A 17,670-nucleotide genomic window follows, 5' to 3' on the forward strand; every position below is an offset into this window, starting at 1 on the left:
ACATCAAGGCAGCATTTGGCCGAGTGTGGCACCAAGGAGCCCCAGTGAAATTGAAGTCAATGGGAATCAGGGGGAAAACCTTCCAGTGGCTGGAGTCATACCTAGCACAAAGGAACATGGTTGTGGTTGTTGGAGGCCAATCATCTCAGCCCCAGGATATTGGTGCAGGAGTTCCTCAGGGCAGTGTCCTAGGCCCAACCATCTTCAGCTGTTTCATTAATGAACTGCCCTCCATCATAAGGTCAGAAATGGGAATGTTCGCTGATGATTGCACAGTGTTCAGTTCCATTTGCAACCCCTCAGATAATAAAGCAGTCCGTGCCCACATGCAGCAAGACCTGGACAACATCCAGGCTTGGGCTGATAAGTGGCAAGTAACATTCGCGCCACACAAGTGCCAGGCAACGACCATCTCCAACAAGAGAGAGTCTAACCACCTCCCCTTGACATTCAATGGCATTACCATCGCCGAATCCCCCACCATCAACATCCTGGGGGTCACCATTGACCAGAAACTTAACTGGACCAGTCACATAAATACTGTGGCTACAAGAGCAGGTCAGAGGCTGAGTATTCTGCGGCGAGTGACTCATCTCCTGACTCCCCAAAGCCTTTCCACCATCTACAAGGCACAAATCAGGAGTGTGATGGAATATTCTCCACTTGCCTGGATGAGAGCAGCTCCAACACCATTCAAGAAGCTTGACATCATCCAGGACAAAGCAGCCCGCTTGACTGGCACCCCATCCACCACCCTAAACATTCACTCCCTTCACCACTGGCGCACCGTGGCTCCAGTGTGTACCATCCACAGGATGCACTGCAGCAACTCGCCAAGGCTTCTTTGACAGCACCTTCTAAACCCGCGACCTCCACCGCCTAGAAGGACAAGGGCAGCAGGCACATGGGAACACCACCATCTGCACGTTCCCCTCCAAGTCACATGCCATCCCGACTTGTAAATATATCGCCGTTCCTTCATTGTCGTTGGGTCAAATTCCTGGAACTCCCTCCCTAACACCACTGTGGGAGAACCTTCACCACACGGACTGCAGCAGTTCAAGAAGGTGGCTCACCACCACCGTCTCAAAGGCAATTAGGGATGGGCAATAAATGCTGGCCATGCCAGCGACATCCACATCCCATGAATGAATAAAAAAAATGACACTGATTTTGTTTTTGGCTTGTAATGGACCAATTAAAGGCTAAAATCCAAATTTCCTCATGCTCATATTCAAGCCTTCATAACACCAATGACACTCATTCTAAAGGTGACACTAAGGCGGTGGAGAGAATGGCTACAGGTCCAGCATGGAGCTCAGCAAGAGACATTCTAAAGAAAGATTCAACTGTATCAGTCCACACAGCAGTATGGGTGCATCAGCAACTCTTAGCATATATATTTGCATAGAAGGCAACCCATATAATATGAACCCCCTACTTCCTAGCCAAGAAACCTGAAAAAATCTTCCCTTATGCATAAGACTCCCCCATCAACCACTGCAACTGCCCACAGAGTCGGAAATTTCATTCTAATTCAAACTGACTGTTTCATGTTAGGAACATAGGAACAGGAGTAGGCCACTTAGCCCCTCGAACCTGTTCCGCCATTCAACGAGATCATGGTTGATCCGAGACCTAACTCCATATACCCGCCTTAGCCCCATATCCCTTAATACCTTTGGTTAACAAAAATCTCTCAATCTCAGTTTTAAAATTAACAATTGAGCTAGCATCAACTGCCTTTTGCGGAAGAGAGTTCCAAATTTCTACCACACTTTGCAAGTAGAAGTGTTTCCCAACTTCACTCCTGAAAGTCCTGATTCTAATTTTTAGGCTATGTCCCCTAGTCCTAGACTCCTCTACCAGCAGAAATAGTTTCTCTATCTACCCTATCAGTTCCCCTTAATATTTTGAAAACTTCGATCAAATCATCCCATAATCTTCTAAATTCCAGGGAATATAACCCTAGTTTGTACGATCTCTCATTCTAATTTAACCCTAGGAGTCCAGGTATCATTCTAGTAAATCTACACTGCACTCCCTCCAAGGCCAATATATCCTTTCCAAGGTGCAGTGCCCAGAACTGAACACAGTACTCCAGGTGTGGTTTAATCAAGGCTTTGTATAGCTGTAGCATAACTTCTGCCCCTTGCATTCTAGTCCTCTAGGTATATAGGCCAGCATTCCATTAGCCTTTTTAATTATTTTCTGTACCTGTCCATGTCATTTTAATGATCAATGTACATGGACCCCCAAGTCTCTTTGGACCTTCACTGTTGCGAGCTTGTCACCATTTAGAAAGTACTCTAATCTATCCTTTTTAGGTCCAACGTGGATGACCTCACACTTGCCTACATTGAAATCCATTTGTCACAGTTTTGCCCATTCACTTGATCTATTAATATCTCTCTGTAATTTTATGCTTCCATCTATACTGCTTACAATGTTTTTGTGTCATCGGCAAACTTGGATTTGTGGCTCTCTATCCTGTCATCCAATTCATTAATAAATACAGTGAATAGTGGAGGCCCCAACACAGATCCCCGTGGGACACCAGTAGTCACATCCTGCCAATTTGAGTACCTGCCCATTATCCCTACTGTCTGTCTCGTGCCACTCAGCCAATTTCCTAACCAGATCAATAATTTGCCCTCAATTCCATGAGTTTCAACTTTAACTAACAGTCTCTAATGAGGCACTTTATCGAATGCCTCCTGGAAGTCCATATAAATAACATCCATAGTGCAAAGACAGAGAGATTAGGAGCCTGAGAGGGGGGAATGGGAGACTGGGAACTGGAGAATAAGAGCTACACTGGAGAGTTCAGAATAGACAGGAGAGCAGGGTAGGCCAGGAGCAGGTGAGTGCGCTCTCCAGATTAGGCTACAGCACCATCACCCCATCATGAGTACAAAATAACAGCCCTACTTTTAACTCCCAGTGACCTAAATTTCCAGTTTTATACATACTTTGTGATCCAAAGGAAGAAGACAAGAAGGATGAGGATCATGAATAGCAAAGCAGGGCCATGAGTGTGTGAGAGCATAGAAGGAGGATTACCAGGATTCACTATGACCCAGGTAACCTGTTTATCTCAAATGACAGAGCTGTCTCAACATCATAAATTAGCAATGCATGAGGAGACTATGGGACAGATTTCCTGTTGTTGCACTTGGATATATAATCGATTGTGTAGGCACAGCACATAAAGAAAAATCAGCAGAGGGATGATTGCACAGCGATAATAGGGCCTGCTTGATTTTATGTCGATTAATTTAAATGGACAGAAAATTGGGTAGGCTCTGTTACTGGCACGAGATCCCTTCTCCTGATTTTCCTCTATGTGCAGTGCTCAGGCAATCCAATATATACAGGCACAACAACAAGAACATCTGCCGCCATGTGTCATCAAGGAAGCAATAGATGAATTGCGTCATCTCCTTGGAATCAGATCCGCACTGAAACAGCAACAACGGTCCCATGCTGCCGATATTGCTAACAGCAACAATGACACTTAACTTTTTTGCCACAGGTTCCTTCCAGGTGACAGGAGGAAATTTGCCTAGGATCAGTCAGTTTGTGATTCATTGGTGCGCTACCCAGATCACAGATGTCCTATTTCGACATGCTGGTGAACACATTAAGATCAGCACTGGCATGCAGTGGCAGGGGTGACTGACAGGATTTTTCAAAAAATTTGGCACTTCCCTGGTAAAGGACAGCAACTGCTATTCAAGCACCTGTGCAACATCCCATGGTGCTCATCAACAGATGAAAGTCCAAATTGTCCGTGACAACCACCAAATCATTATGCCTGTGCATGCAGTTTCTTGAAAATGCTCTTTATTTCTGAAGGTTAATCATTGATCCTCCACTTATTCCAGGATGAAGACGAGTTTGAAGATTGTCGCCTCAGAGATATGGGCAATTCACTCGAAATGTGGCTTATGATATCATTACACAATTCTCAAAGATGCAGGAACATCATTGTACACAGAGTGTGCTCTAAAATATACTGTTGAGTGAGTTAGCAGATGGTAGTGATGTGCTACAGATTACTGTTGAGAAAGTTAGCAGATGGTAGTGATGTGCTACATGCTGCATAATATAGCCATTGAAAGAGGCAGATGCATGTTTCTGTTTTGTACTGTCAAAATTAAACACAACTTTAAAAAAGGGCAGAGGCATTGGAATTGTGCTGCTTTCCAAGATATCAAACACAGATTATTCTCCAGCCAGTTAATTCAGAGTTAATTTATGTTGGAAAACCACTATTTTTCGTCTGTTGAGAGAGGGATGGCCCATACCAGCACTTAGTGGGAAGAGAGAAAGAGAAATTTTATATGAAGTTTCCTCTTTCCATCTGAATCCTTTCAGTGTCTGACCTCAGTCTTTGCCATGTGAATATCTTCCTAATGAATAATACCTGAAGAAGAATATCCCAACAATACAGTTTTTCTAGCCCCTAGCCATATGTCATAAAGACATTATTCTGCAACTGGGAAAACAGGGGTTTTCATTCAAGGGCTGATTAACATTGGATTACCAGTGGACTATGGCTCCGTTCACATTAATTCTGTGAGTTTGTTATACAAGAGTTACCCAGAAGAAAACGTATAATTTATGAGCATCAGACCCCATTTTCTAAAAGTTGGCACTGTGCCCATGCAGTTGCACTCATGCTGTGCTTGCCTTGTGACTTCTCCTCAAACTGGTTTTTCAATGGCTTTGTGCTAACCGCAGAAAATGTTCAAGTGTGCACATGATTTGTTATGCTAATTACAGAACAACAGCACAAATTGCATACACGCATGTCATTAATGTAATTCGTACTTCCACCAGACACTTCTAAAATGCAGGGTAATCTCTGCGTTCCACAGCTTGCAATCCCAGGGGAACATGATTAATGCACCCCAGATCTGACCTATGGAGAGAAACGGGGATGAAATTTGACTTGGCAGTAGCGCAAAATGGGCATTGGCAAATCGGCAGCCCGACTTTCCTTTCCATTGAAGAGAATGGTAAAGAAAACCGAGCAGGGTGTAAAATGGGACGCCAATTTGCCATCGCCCATTTTGCGCTACCACTAAAGTCGAATTTCATTCCCCAGTAACCAGCTTATATCATTTTCTCCTACTACTTTACAAAGTCATCAATGCCAATAAATCAAGTTTGTCACATGTACATATCTGGTACAATCCATAGCAGAGTAATAGAGACCATAGAAGAGATATATGGACCTACTGAAGAAAGCAAAGAAAGTCAAAAAAGACAAAGAGTTCCTCCTGCGAAAACTGTGCAAAATATTTTAACAGTTCAGAGTTCAGACACAATGGGCTCGATTTTATCAGCGGGTTCCGGGTGCGTTCCCGGCGGGGGGGCGTCGAAAATCGCGATATCCAGGTGCGTCACCGGATCGCGCCTCGATCCCGCCCACTTCCGGGTTCCGTGCTGACGTGCAGGGGTGCGTGCGCAGCCCCCGCTGGTGGGAATCTCGCAGGCAATTAAAGCCAGCGGGATGCCACTTGAGTGTATTTACCTTGCTTGTTGAGGTCATTAAATGACCTGATTCAGCTGTCTTAATAGGAAGTGTGGGATTTTACCTTCAACCGAGACTGTTTCACACACTGGGGGAAACAGTCTCACTCCAACCGGACGTGTTGCAGCCAGCAGCCTGTGGCAGCTGCCAAAGTGCACTCCACGGTGGGGGGGGGGGGGGAAGAGCCCTCACCCACGCAGGAGGACACTCCGTAACATAGGGCAACCCCTGCCCTCCACCACCCCCCTCCAAGCCAGAGGAAACACCGACGTGAAGCCGCAGCCCCAGTGCGAGGAAACACCTACCTACCCTGCACAACCCCTCAGACCAACACCTGCCAGATAGGTGGTGCGTTGACATCCTCGGAGGACGAACAGCATGACCAGCCCCAGCAGCCTCGCAGTCCACGCCGTCCGCCTCAGCGACGTGGAGCCCCCCAACACGGTGCTGTGGCACACCCACCTGCACAGCAGGAGGGAGGGCAACCGCAGAGAGAGATGCATCGCAGGAGGCACTACCCTCCGCACAGGGTGTACAGAGCGAGGCTCAGCTTCATGGACCTCTCCGAGGAGCAGTGCATACGTCGGCTCAGAGTCAATCGCCAGGTAGTCGCCGACATCTGCAGCCTCCTTAATGACGAGCTGCTCCCGGATGGACCAAGCAGCATCTTCTTACCTGTCGCCGTCAAAGTCACCACTGCCCTCAACTTCTTCGCATCCGGATCCTTCCAGGGTGCCACCGGGGATATCACCGGGGTCTGTCAGTCGTCTGCACACAAGTGCATAAGGCAGGTCACCGATGGGTTGTTCCGCTGGGCCTCGCACTGCATCAACTTCGCCATGGACGAGTGCTGCCAGATGGAGAGGGCGGTTGGATTCCATGCCATGGCTGGCTTCCCACGGGTGCAGGGTGTAATCGACTGCACCCACATCGCAATACGGGCACCTCCGCATGAGCCAGGGCTGTTCATCAACAGGGAGGGGTATCACTCCATGAACGCGCAGCTCATCTGTGACCACCGCCAGAGATTCCTACACGTGTGTGCCAGATATCCCGGCAGCTGCCACGATGCCTTCGTCCTCAGGGTGTCCACCGTCCCGCCCCTCTTCCACGCACCCAACACCGGCAACGGCTGGCTCCTCGGCGACAAGGGGTATCCCCTACACACGTGGCTCATGACACCTCTGAGGAACCCCATCACCGAGCCGGAGCGTCGGTACAACGACAGCCACACTGCTACCAGGTCTACAATTGAGCAGACCATAGGGCTGCTCAAGATGCGCTTCAGGTGCCTTGATCGTTCTGGGGGAGCGCTCCAATACACACCATTCAGAGTGGGACGAATCATAGTTGTCTGCTGTGCCCTGCACAACATGGCCCAACAGAGAGGGGTGCCGCTGGAGGAGGCCCCATCCACACCCGCCACCCACATTGAGGACGACGATGAGGACGAGGAGGTGGAGGTGGAGGAGGAGGTGGAGGAGGAGGAGGGGGAGGAGGAGGACGCGCCAGAGGATGATGTACGACCCATGCGCCGAACCTCGACTCACCGGGATGCTCGCCGGGCCAGGGAGGCACTCATATGTCAACGGTTCTCCTAGAGTCAGACAGTGCGAGGCGTTCGCATCTCCTCACCTGCACATGCGAGGGGCCATACCAGCCCCCTCCACTGAAGAGTGTTGCCAGTACTCCTGCACCCACAGCAGTGTGCCCAATGGGCGGCAGCAGGTGTTCACCGTCATGATGGGCTGCACGGAACGCACCTATTGCACAGGCCGCGGAAGAATGGACGAGAGGTGGCAGGAGTGGTGAGAACGATAGTGTTTAATATCTACAAGGTGCAATACTATAAACAAAAAGTGTACAAATTAACAGACACCCTGGTGTATTCCCTTTGTGCTTATAACACCTTTGGAGTTCTTTTCCGGGTACCCCTACGTGGTGCTACCCCTGTGGCTCCAGCAGAGGTAGTGGCAGGTTGCTCGTGTTGTTGCCCTGACCGGGTAGATGCTTTGGGCGGACGGCCCCTGGGTTTCGGTGCCCGTGAGGGCACCTCCACAGACTGCTCCTCCTGCACCTGTGCAGGGGCAGACTCGGCCACCTGGAGAGGAGGCACCATTGCGGGTACTGGTTGAGAGGGGGGCAACGGGTGGGACGTGGGGGCACCTTGAGAAGTGTCCCCGCTTCCATGTCCCCGGTCACCATCATCCCTCTCGTGGCCTCGGCCCACATCACCCCTTCCACCCTGCTGGACGACAGTTTGGATTGCATGTGTGAGGCCTTGCAGCACCACCTCTAGTGTATCCGTCAGCCTGTTTATGGCGGCGGAATGTTGCTCACCCTGAATCCGTACAGCCGTTGTCAGGGCCTGCACGGACTCGATGTGGAGCTGTGCGTGACGCTCGAGGGAGGCCAGCCTCTCCTCCACCGCAGACGCTCCCGCACCTACCCGCGACACTATGTCGCTGGTACCCTCCTGTGCCTGCGCCACCAATGCCCGCATGCAGGAGTTGGACTCCTCCATCGCCTGCACGATTGTGGACAATGCGCGCGGCACCTCTCCCAGTACCTCGGCAATTAGCTGGTGCCCCTCGACGGCTCTCCTTTTGACTGGTGGCCCCCTAGGTTCAGCATCTGGGTCCGGCTGAGCAGAGCCTGGAGATGAGTGCTCCCACCGACGCCGACCCTCCGCGGCTGCCCCTGCCACCAGGGTCTGCTCATGCTCACACGTGCGCGGTGAATCACCAAGTGCAACCCCAACTAGTTGGCGAGGGGGACCCACCGAGGTGCGTGTCTCTGCGCTGGTGGATGGTTGGCTCATATGTGACGATGCACCCTCAGAGACCGGCATGTCCTCTGAGGAATCGCCCTCCTCACACGAAGCGCTCGCAGACGGCCCTGCAAGAGAACAGAGGACACTATGAGGCATGTGCACAGAGGTCGTGGTGCGCCAGATGGCAGGTGATGATAAGGTCATTCGCGATCATGAGTGTTGAGTGTCAGCTGTCCATTACCGGCCGATGCTGTAGCGCCAGACTCGCCATCGCCCACCGACAGGCAAAGTTGTGTTCCGCTCAGTTCGAGCGCCTCCACCTCGGCATCCGTGAGCTCGAGCACGTGCGGCGGGCCCCTCCGGTGTGGTCCCTTTCCCGCGTGTTCTTGCATCTCCTCTCCTGTGAAGGCAAAACACAGATGCGTGAGTATGTGCAGATTGCATAATGAGACGCCTGGAGCATCGGTGTGGGTGGGTTGCGCGTGGGGCGGATGGATGGGAGGATGCGTGGGCCACATGCCCGTCCCATTGCATGGGGTTGGGCCGTGTGGTAGTGTTCCAGTGGGGACAGGGAGGGTGGGTCAGTGCAGGCACGGTGAGGATGGTGAGTGAGTGACTGTGAGGATTGCTGTGGGAGCGCTGTGGTGGCTGTGCAGAAGAGGTTGTGGGGTGTTTGGCGTGATGGTCGAGACGGGTTCTTGGGGGGGGTGCGTTAGTGTACTCACCTTGCCGGACCTAGTGAGGTCATTGAATCGCTTGCGGCACTGCTCCCAAGTCCTGCTGGTGTTAGAGCTGCTGCTCACCTCCGCCGCCACCTCTGCCCATGCCCTCCTGGTTACGGAGCCAGGGCACTTCCGTCCGTCCCTGGGGAAGAGCGTGTCCCTCCTCCTCCGCACACCTTCCAGGAGGAGCTGCAGCGCGCGGTCGGAAAGGCGGGGCGCAGCCTTACCCCTGGGTTGCGCCATGGTCTGCTTCCTGATGCTAGATGCAGGGGGGGCTCTGTGGGACTGCCCCTTTAAGTGGAGCTCCACCATCGCGCTGGCGTCAATGTGCATGCGCAGGCGGCCGGCGCACAGCTGGGGTGTGGCGAACCCGGAACCACGGCTTAATTCAATCAATTATCCCGCGATCGCGCGGGGGGCGCACTCAATTAACCGTCCGCGTTTCCCACGCTCCCGGAGGACCACCCGCCGGGAACCCGCAGGCCTGCTAAAATTGGTCCCTTTGTGTCCAACACGATCAGGTGCTACATCTAATGCAGGTGGAATTTCTTTTCCACCAATTTGCAGCTTGTTTTCTTTGATTGGAAGTACAATGTAGAAATGTCACATGTAAAGCTACGTAATCAAACACAATTATTTTTTCTTAATATCATTGCCAAACAATGAGAAAAAAAATGATATTATCTGGATAATATTGTCTAAACGCTACAGCATTTGAGTAAAATGGGCGAAACATTTTCAAGGTATAGTATTCATTCTCTGACAACTGAAGTTTCTTCATTACTTCTCACTCAGAGAGATCATATCAGAACTGCAGAATTCATGGCCTGCAGGTATATTTTCTCCTAGAATTTCCTCTACTGCAATTCAGTGACAGAGTGTGATTGGTAAGGTGCCACATTCTAGCCTAAGAGGGCCATGTTAAATTCTGCTCAGAACGCTTTTTATTTCATACCTCAAAATGAAATGGATTTTTCCCACAGCTACTTATTTCATGAGTTACTATTGATCTCAATGTAAAAAATTGGAAACCTGCATCTTTTTAAATCGGCAATTTTGAAGCAAAGCACATCCTGCAGCATTGTTTATCATCTAGACCTCCCTCTTTTAAATTAATGGTTAAAGCCAAAGGTTAATGTGAAACCTTTACATTAGCTCCTTAAATGTTGTTCTGAAATGTAGTCATACCTCAGTTGTTGAAATTGTCCTGACAACAGACGCTAGTTCCTCTGTGTTATTGAAGTCTACTGTCCACACATGTGGTTTCCCAATGAAATACTCAGTGTACGGATGCTGTGATGAAACCTTGAAACAAAGGGAAACATTAGAGTCAGCAAATATATATTTTTTTCTGGGCACAACTGAAAATTTCATGAATTCAATCAGGGTATGACATTAGAGATCCGACTGTGAATAAATAACATTCAACCACTCATTTGAGGACAGTCAGCCTATATGACCAAAACCTCATGAAAGAGTGTCGACCAAACACCCTTCTCCAGTTTAGTTATTGTTGGGGCAATTGTGACTGGGTTAAATAGTTCTTCAGTACCCTGAATGCAGTAGGTCTTTGACCTCCTCCACCAGGCATCAGCCTCCATCGCTGAGATGTGCAGCTTCTCCTCTACAAGATCTGCATGATGCCTTATTCAGTATCAGTGCAATGCAAGATACAAAATACTGCAAGTATTCTACAGACCTTCTCAAAAATGGACTGATAGCATCAGTAGCACAGCTTTAAAAAGCCAAAGATGAACTCTTTAATTACACAGGACAATCTATTTTATCATTTGTACTCTGAAGGGTTTTTGGGATGACATAGCAACTGTCTTGAGACCATAGCCATTGTTGGCCAACATAGATTTCTTTTTCCTCTGGTGCAGATATTTGTGTGATTGACACCTGTCCTGAACGTGTCATGCATGGAACCAGGAAATTTGCATGAGAAAATGAAGATTTCATGTTTGATCATAGATCACTTGGATATTCACACAACATGGATGTGGTACACTTTCTGATTTAAGGAATTTACTAACTAATAGGAGCACCATCACCACAAGGACTGCAATGGTTCAATCAGGGCAGCTAAGGATGGGCAATAAATGCAGCCTTGCTAGCATCACGCCCATCCTAAGAACAAATAAAGGAAAGAACACGGTGGTAATAACAGGAAAATCGGCCTCATTATCTTTCCCCTTTTGTTTTTCTGTACTCAGCCGAATGTGGAGCATATTTAATGATACAATGGGGTAGAAATTGGTTATGGCCTGTTTTTGGGCACATTACTAATGGCATGCCCCAAATGGGAGGCCTGAGACTCACCTGAAATTGGGCCTTGGGTCTCATTTGCTTAATTTGGCTGAGCTGCCAGCACCTGTCATGCCTCTACATACAGCTTACACATTTAGCCTACACGAAATGTTGGGCAGCATGCCTCGCCGGACGTCAGGGCACCACTCCTTCTCCTTTTGGCTCCACAGCAACATTATTTGAAATTTTTTTTAAAATTAGCTTTTAGTTGGCAGCCGCTTCTTAGGCCACAGAAGAATCTTGGGCGGGGCGGGTACCTGATCCCAATCATCGCAGATCAATTTCTGTAAGGGGACCTAAAATAGCCATTAGGCCTCTCATTTACAAATGTAAGGGACCTAATTCTTGTTTTGCGGGGTCCTTTAGGGAAGAGTGACCATATCATGATTGAATTCTTCATTAAGACGGAAAGTGAAGTAATCCAATCTGAGGTTATTTGTGTCCTCTTCTGTGAAGATGGAACCAAAGTATTTGTTTAATTGCTCTGCCATTTCCCTGTTCCCCATTATAAATTCTCCTGTTTCTGACTGTAAGGGACCTACATTTGTGTTCACTAGTCTTTTTCTTTTTGCATACTTGTAGAAGCTTTTACAGTTCACTTTTATGTTCCTTGCAAGTTTACTCTCATACTCTATTTTTCCCCTCTTAATCAATCTCTTGGTCCTTTTTTGCTGAATTCTAAACTGCTCCCAATCCTCAGGCTTGCTACTTTTTCTGGCAACTTTATATGACTTCTCTTTGGATCTAATACTATCCTTAATTTCTTTTGTTAGCCATGGTTGGACCACATTTCCTTTTGTGTTTTTGCGCCAGAAAGGAATGTATAATTGTTGCAATTCATGCATTCGTTCCTTAAATGTTAGCCATTGCCTATCCACCGTCATGCCTTTTAATGAAGCTTCCGAATCTATCATAGCCAACTCACTCCTCATACCTCAGTAGTTTCTTTTGTTTAGATTTAGGACCCTAGTTTCGGATTGGATTACTTCACTTTCCATCTTAATGAAGAAATCTATCATATGGTCACTCTTCCCTAAAGGACCCCGCACAACAAGATTATTAATTAATCCCTTCTCATTGCACAATACCCAATCTAGGATAGCCCGTTCCCTGGTTGGGTCCTCAACATACTGGTCTAAAAATCCATCTCATACACACTCCAGGAATTCATCCTCCACAGTATTATTGCTAATTTGGTTTGGCCAGTCTATATGCAGATTAAAGACACCCATGATTACTGTAGTACCCTTGTTACATGCATCTCTAACGTAACCTGTTTGATCCCATCCCCTACATTACCACTACTGTTTGGAGGCGTAAAGACAACTCCCACCAGTGTTTTCTGCCCCTTGGTGCTTCTTAACTCCACCCAGACTGATTCGACATCTTTGATTTTCTGAGCCAATATCCTTTCTCACTATTGCTCTGATTTCATCCTTTACTAACGATGCCACCCCACCCCACCTCCTTTTCCTTTTTGCCTGTCCTTCCTAAATTTCGAATACCCTTGGATATTCAGCTCCCAGCCTTGGTCACCCTGCAGCCATGTCTCTGATTGCTATTATATCGTATCCGTTTACTTCTATTTGCGCTGTTAATTCGTCTACCTTATTACGAATGCTTCGTGCATTCAGCTACAATGCCTTTAGATTTGTCTTTTTAACATTTTTAGGCATCTTAACATTTTTTTTGTACTATGGCCCTATTTGTCTTATTACCATTTTTTCTTACTCGGACCCTATTCGTTGTCTTTTGTTTGTACGCTCTGTCCCTTCCTGACACAATCTGGTTATCCTTACCCCAATCACTTTCCTGTTCTGCTTCTTTGTCTTTTCTCTTTAGCATTCTAGATTTCTCTCCACCGGGACCCTCCCCCCCCTTATTTAGTTTAAAGCCCTATCTACCTCCCTAGTTATTCGATTTGCCAGAACTCTAGTCCCAGCATGGTTCAGGTGTAGTCCGTCCCAACGGAACAGCTCCCTCTTTCCCCAGTACTGGTGCCAGTGCCCCACGAATCGAAACCTACTTCTCCCTCACCAATCTTTGAGCCATGCATTCACCTCCCTGATCCTATCAACCCTATGCCAATTTGCTCATGGCTCAGGTAATAATCCAGAGATTATTACCTTTGTTGTTCTGCTTTTTAATTTAGTCCCTAGCTGCTCAAACTCTCTCAGCAGAACCTTTTTCTTAGTCCTACTTATGTTGTTAGTACCTACATGGACCACGACAACTGGATCCTCACCCTCCCACTCCAAGTTCTTCTCCAGCCCAGAGGAGATGACCTTAACCCTGGCACCGGGTCGGCAACATAGCCTTCGGGACTCATGCTCCTGGCTGCAGAGAACAGTGTCTATCCCCCTAACTATACTGTTGTCTATTACAACCACTTTCCTTTTTACTCCCCCCACTTGAACGGCTTCCTGTACCATGGTGCTGTGGTCAGTTTGCTTTTCCTCCCCGCAGTCCCCGCACTCGTCCACGAGGGTTGCAAGAACCTCAAATATATTGGACAAGCGCAGGGGCTGAGGTTCCTGCAATACTACCTCCTGGATCCTCATACCTGCCTCACTCGCAGTCACACCCTCCTGTCCCTGACCACGTGTCAATTCTAAAGTATTTAGTCTAAGGGGTGTGGCTGCCTCCTGAACCAAAATGTCCAGGTACCTTTCTCCCTCCCCGATGTCTCGCATTGTCCGCAGCTTGGACTCCAGCTCTTCAACTCTGAGCCGAAGTTCCTCGAGCTGCAGACACTGGACAAAAATGTCCACAAGCTCCCATATAGTGCAGCAGCAACACATCTCCTGTTCTCCCATTATTTTATTTAAAGTCATAGGGCTATTAACCATTATGGTGTCAGTCTTGAACAATTGAACCGAGTCAAACTGACTACAACTAGTACTAGAGCCAGTGCTAAGAGCAAAACAGAAATCAGGGTCATAGTTACAGCAAGGAATCTATTGTGCCAGGTGACTTGTTATTGTTCAGATCCACACAGAGTTCAGATCCACACAGAAAGTAGTGTTTTCACTGCCTTTGGGCCTTTTTCTGCAGAATTGCAGTACCTGTGCTTCGGGAAACCACACTACATGCAATAAGTATAGAAATTTGTGAGATGTCACCAAATTACTTGCCTTACTCAGTCTCCATTGTTAAAGCAAATTACCTGTTAATAATCCCTTTTATTAACAATGCATCGTATTTGCACTGCAAATTTAAGAAAAAATATTAGCACACTAAGTTATTCTTATATTTTGATTTATAAAATTTCAATATCTCATGCAGTATATTTTATATTATTGCATAACTACAAGGTTTATTCATTGAGCTTTTCTTATAGTCAGTTGCTGCCTATGGTACATTGTTTCCTGATATTGTAGGTGGAACAATACTGGACCTTCCTTATTTCAGGCTGGTGAGACTAGCAGCTGAAGCACTCTTCATGCAGAGGGTTTCTAGTATAAGCTAAATGATAACAGAGATACAATGCTTCATAACCATTATAAAGCTGTATAATGAGAGAGACAGAATGCCTCAGACAGGACTATCTAATTTTTCACAATAAGAAATGAAACCGCTGATTGTATGTGACACAGGTGTCACTACATCGTACATAATGTCTGCATCTTATTAATTGTAGTGACACTGAGTTACATTATCATGCATAAAATCTGATCTATTACTACATGGTAAAATAAAGAAGCATCATGAATATTGTTTTATTTGTGTAAAACTAGTGAATCAGATTTATTAAACTGAAGGAATTTGCCTTGTTATGACCTCTCAATTATTATTTTACATTGTTCTGCTGCAGCAAAGCAATTAACAACTTTCGTATTGGATATCAACCACAGTATCCATTTTACTCTGTAAGGTCATAAATTCAGAATTAAACAACAGAGGCATATTGTTCTTCCATGCATTAAGGAGTGCTGCACTTCTATTTCTGCCAGCATTTTCACATTAAATATTGATATGGGGATGATTTTCCCCCCAAACCCACCATTTCTTCATAGTGTTTAAAACAATGCTAACTGGCAGAAGCAGTGACTGCTAAAGATAAAACGGTAAGAGGTAATGTGCTGGGAAGAGTATTGTGGATCATGTAGGGAGCACATTTAATGGCCACCTAGAGATGGCAGCTATTTTGCTGCAGTGCATGCCACCGAGGCTCTCTGGCAGTCTGTTTGAGGGAGGAATATAAACAGGCAAAACAATAGGGAGAGACAAACAGATTGTGAAGAATTAGAAGAAAAACAAGAAGGAGAACCAAAGGGAAATGGAAGTTGATATGGGAGGAAGTAAGAAAAGCACAACGGCAAGGAGAGCAATATACAAAAAAAGAGACAGGAAAAAACCTGCATTCAGACATGTTGCAGCCTACATGCGCCATCAAACCACCCTTCCTTCCCTCCCATCACAAAAAGAGGCCAATTTAGTAGCCGATTTTCTTTTGGCTGTCAATTCACAAAGCGCCTTGGGATGTTTTACTACATTAAAGGCGTTATATAAATGCAAGTAGTTCTTGTTGTTATAGCCCAATTTGCGCTTCTGCCCAAGACCAATTTCACCCCCAGTATTTCTTAAATCACAATAACTACAATTTAACTTTTTAAAAAAATAAATAATTGAACCTTTATCTCACCCTGAGTCTTTTAATTATTTTGAAAAGAAAGCAGGGAGAATCTGCAGGTCTGTGATTGTGAGTTTCACTGACACGGAATCCTGGTTTATACACTGAGAACCTCTTTGAGATGACTGCAAAGTAATGCATACTATAAATACAAATCTGTTCCCTGTAGCTGGTGACTGCAAGGACTGATATCAGGGTATTTCTGTGCAACAACCAAAACTGAATCACTGAGTTAACTAACAGCAGAGCTTCCCATCAATCATGGAAACCTAGTGCAGATAACTTAATATAATTATGATATCCCAAATATATCACGATTAATGGATCTGTGTAATAAAATGTGATTAAAACCAGATTACAAATATGGACTACCCATAATGTTAATACTGGTTGACTGAAACCACAATCTTCCTTACGGTAAGAGATTTTAAAGCAATCAACACAGCAAACATTAATTGGAGTATATAGCCAGGCAAACATTAGAAAGTGGACCTGACACGATTTGTATGCATGCATACCTTTTCCTAAAATTAATGAAGACTGCAATTTCATAATCAGATTCAGGAACGTGAACCACAGCTCACTACTGGTGAAGTGCCCTATAGACAAGAAAAGTATCAGCTTTTGAGCTGATAAGCATTCAATTGACATTTTAAATCTGTGATTATAAAGCTGCACACAAATCTTGTTATTGTTTTAGTCTATTTTCTACTTAAAGAGACCACAGGGAGCTAGTATTTCCTTGAAGTGAGTTATGCTACTTTAAAAGAAATTGCCTGTAGGTTTCCTGGATCTGCTCATTTGGATTGGTGTAAAACTTGTGTAAAATGGGAGTGAGTAGCAGAACTAAGTGGAAACTCATCTGCAGCCTTTAAAAACTGTCCAGCCTGCACACTTCAGCAGCAGACTGGGGGCATCCAGGTAAGAAAAGTACAGTCCTTGGCCCTCTCACTTCACTCTCATAACATCACTGCATGTCTTATCAATATCTTTATCATACTTTTGGGGAAATGTGACATCATCAGCACCAACAAGGCAGCAGGACATTGGCACCAAGGCAGAGAAGAATAGAGAATTTCACTCATTCAGACCTCCAAGCCCCCCTGGAGGGGATCGATGGCAAGAGGAACAGACTCTTGGGTGTGGGTGCCGCCAAGCCACCCAGAAATATTACTCGTGTCACCTGGAGGAAGCAACTCCCTCACCCGATTGGATGCAGAAGTGTGATGCAAAAAGTACATTTTCAGCAGGGCAGGCAAGGTAACACATTGCAGATCTCTGCCTTTTTGTCCTCGCCCATCTTGGGCACAAGCACATTCTTTAGTCTCTGACAGCAACACTTGCATAACTAACCCTTCACAATGCTCTCAGGTTAAGGGGGTCTCTAATGCTTGCATGATGCTATCCAGCTCCCCTCACAACAATTACTTACATGCACAGCCATAAAACCTTTCTCCACTTTAACAGCCTCGTAGCCCCACATCTCTTACTTCATCTCTCCTGTGCCACTGCACCCACTCCTCAAGCTGTAAGCTTTACCCCCATTTATTCTATCTTTTGCAGGACAAATTGGCACATCAGGCAGGTCACTTGAGGAGGCTTCTCCAACCTTAAATACGTTTGAGGAGAAGGCCATGGAGTGCCACTCAGCTCTTACTGTGAGAGATGACAAGGTTGGTGACATCTTGGC

At 46.5% G+C, this 17,670-nt stretch overlaps 1 protein-coding gene across 1 annotated transcript in view; it reads right to left on the reverse strand.

Annotated features, from left to right (window-relative positions):
• The window catches only part of LOC137341186 (alpha-1,6-mannosylglycoprotein 6-beta-N-acetylglucosaminyltransferase B-like), a 649,449-nt gene that overhangs the window by 14,438 nt on the left and 617,341 nt on the right, over nucleotides 1-17,670 (reverse strand). The window contains exon 14 of the mRNA XM_068004202.1: nucleotides 10,226-10,342. Coding sequence (XP_067860303.1) covers nucleotides 10,226-10,342 — 117 coding nt within the window. The remainder of the gene's footprint in view (nucleotides 1-10,225; nucleotides 10,343-17,670) is intronic.

The sequence above is a fragment of the Heptranchias perlo genome, chromosome 23, assembly GCF_035084215.1.
Source record: "Heptranchias perlo isolate sHepPer1 chromosome 23, sHepPer1.hap1, whole genome shotgun sequence".
NCBI lineage: Eukaryota > Metazoa > Chordata > Chondrichthyes > Hexanchiformes > Hexanchidae > Heptranchias > Heptranchias perlo.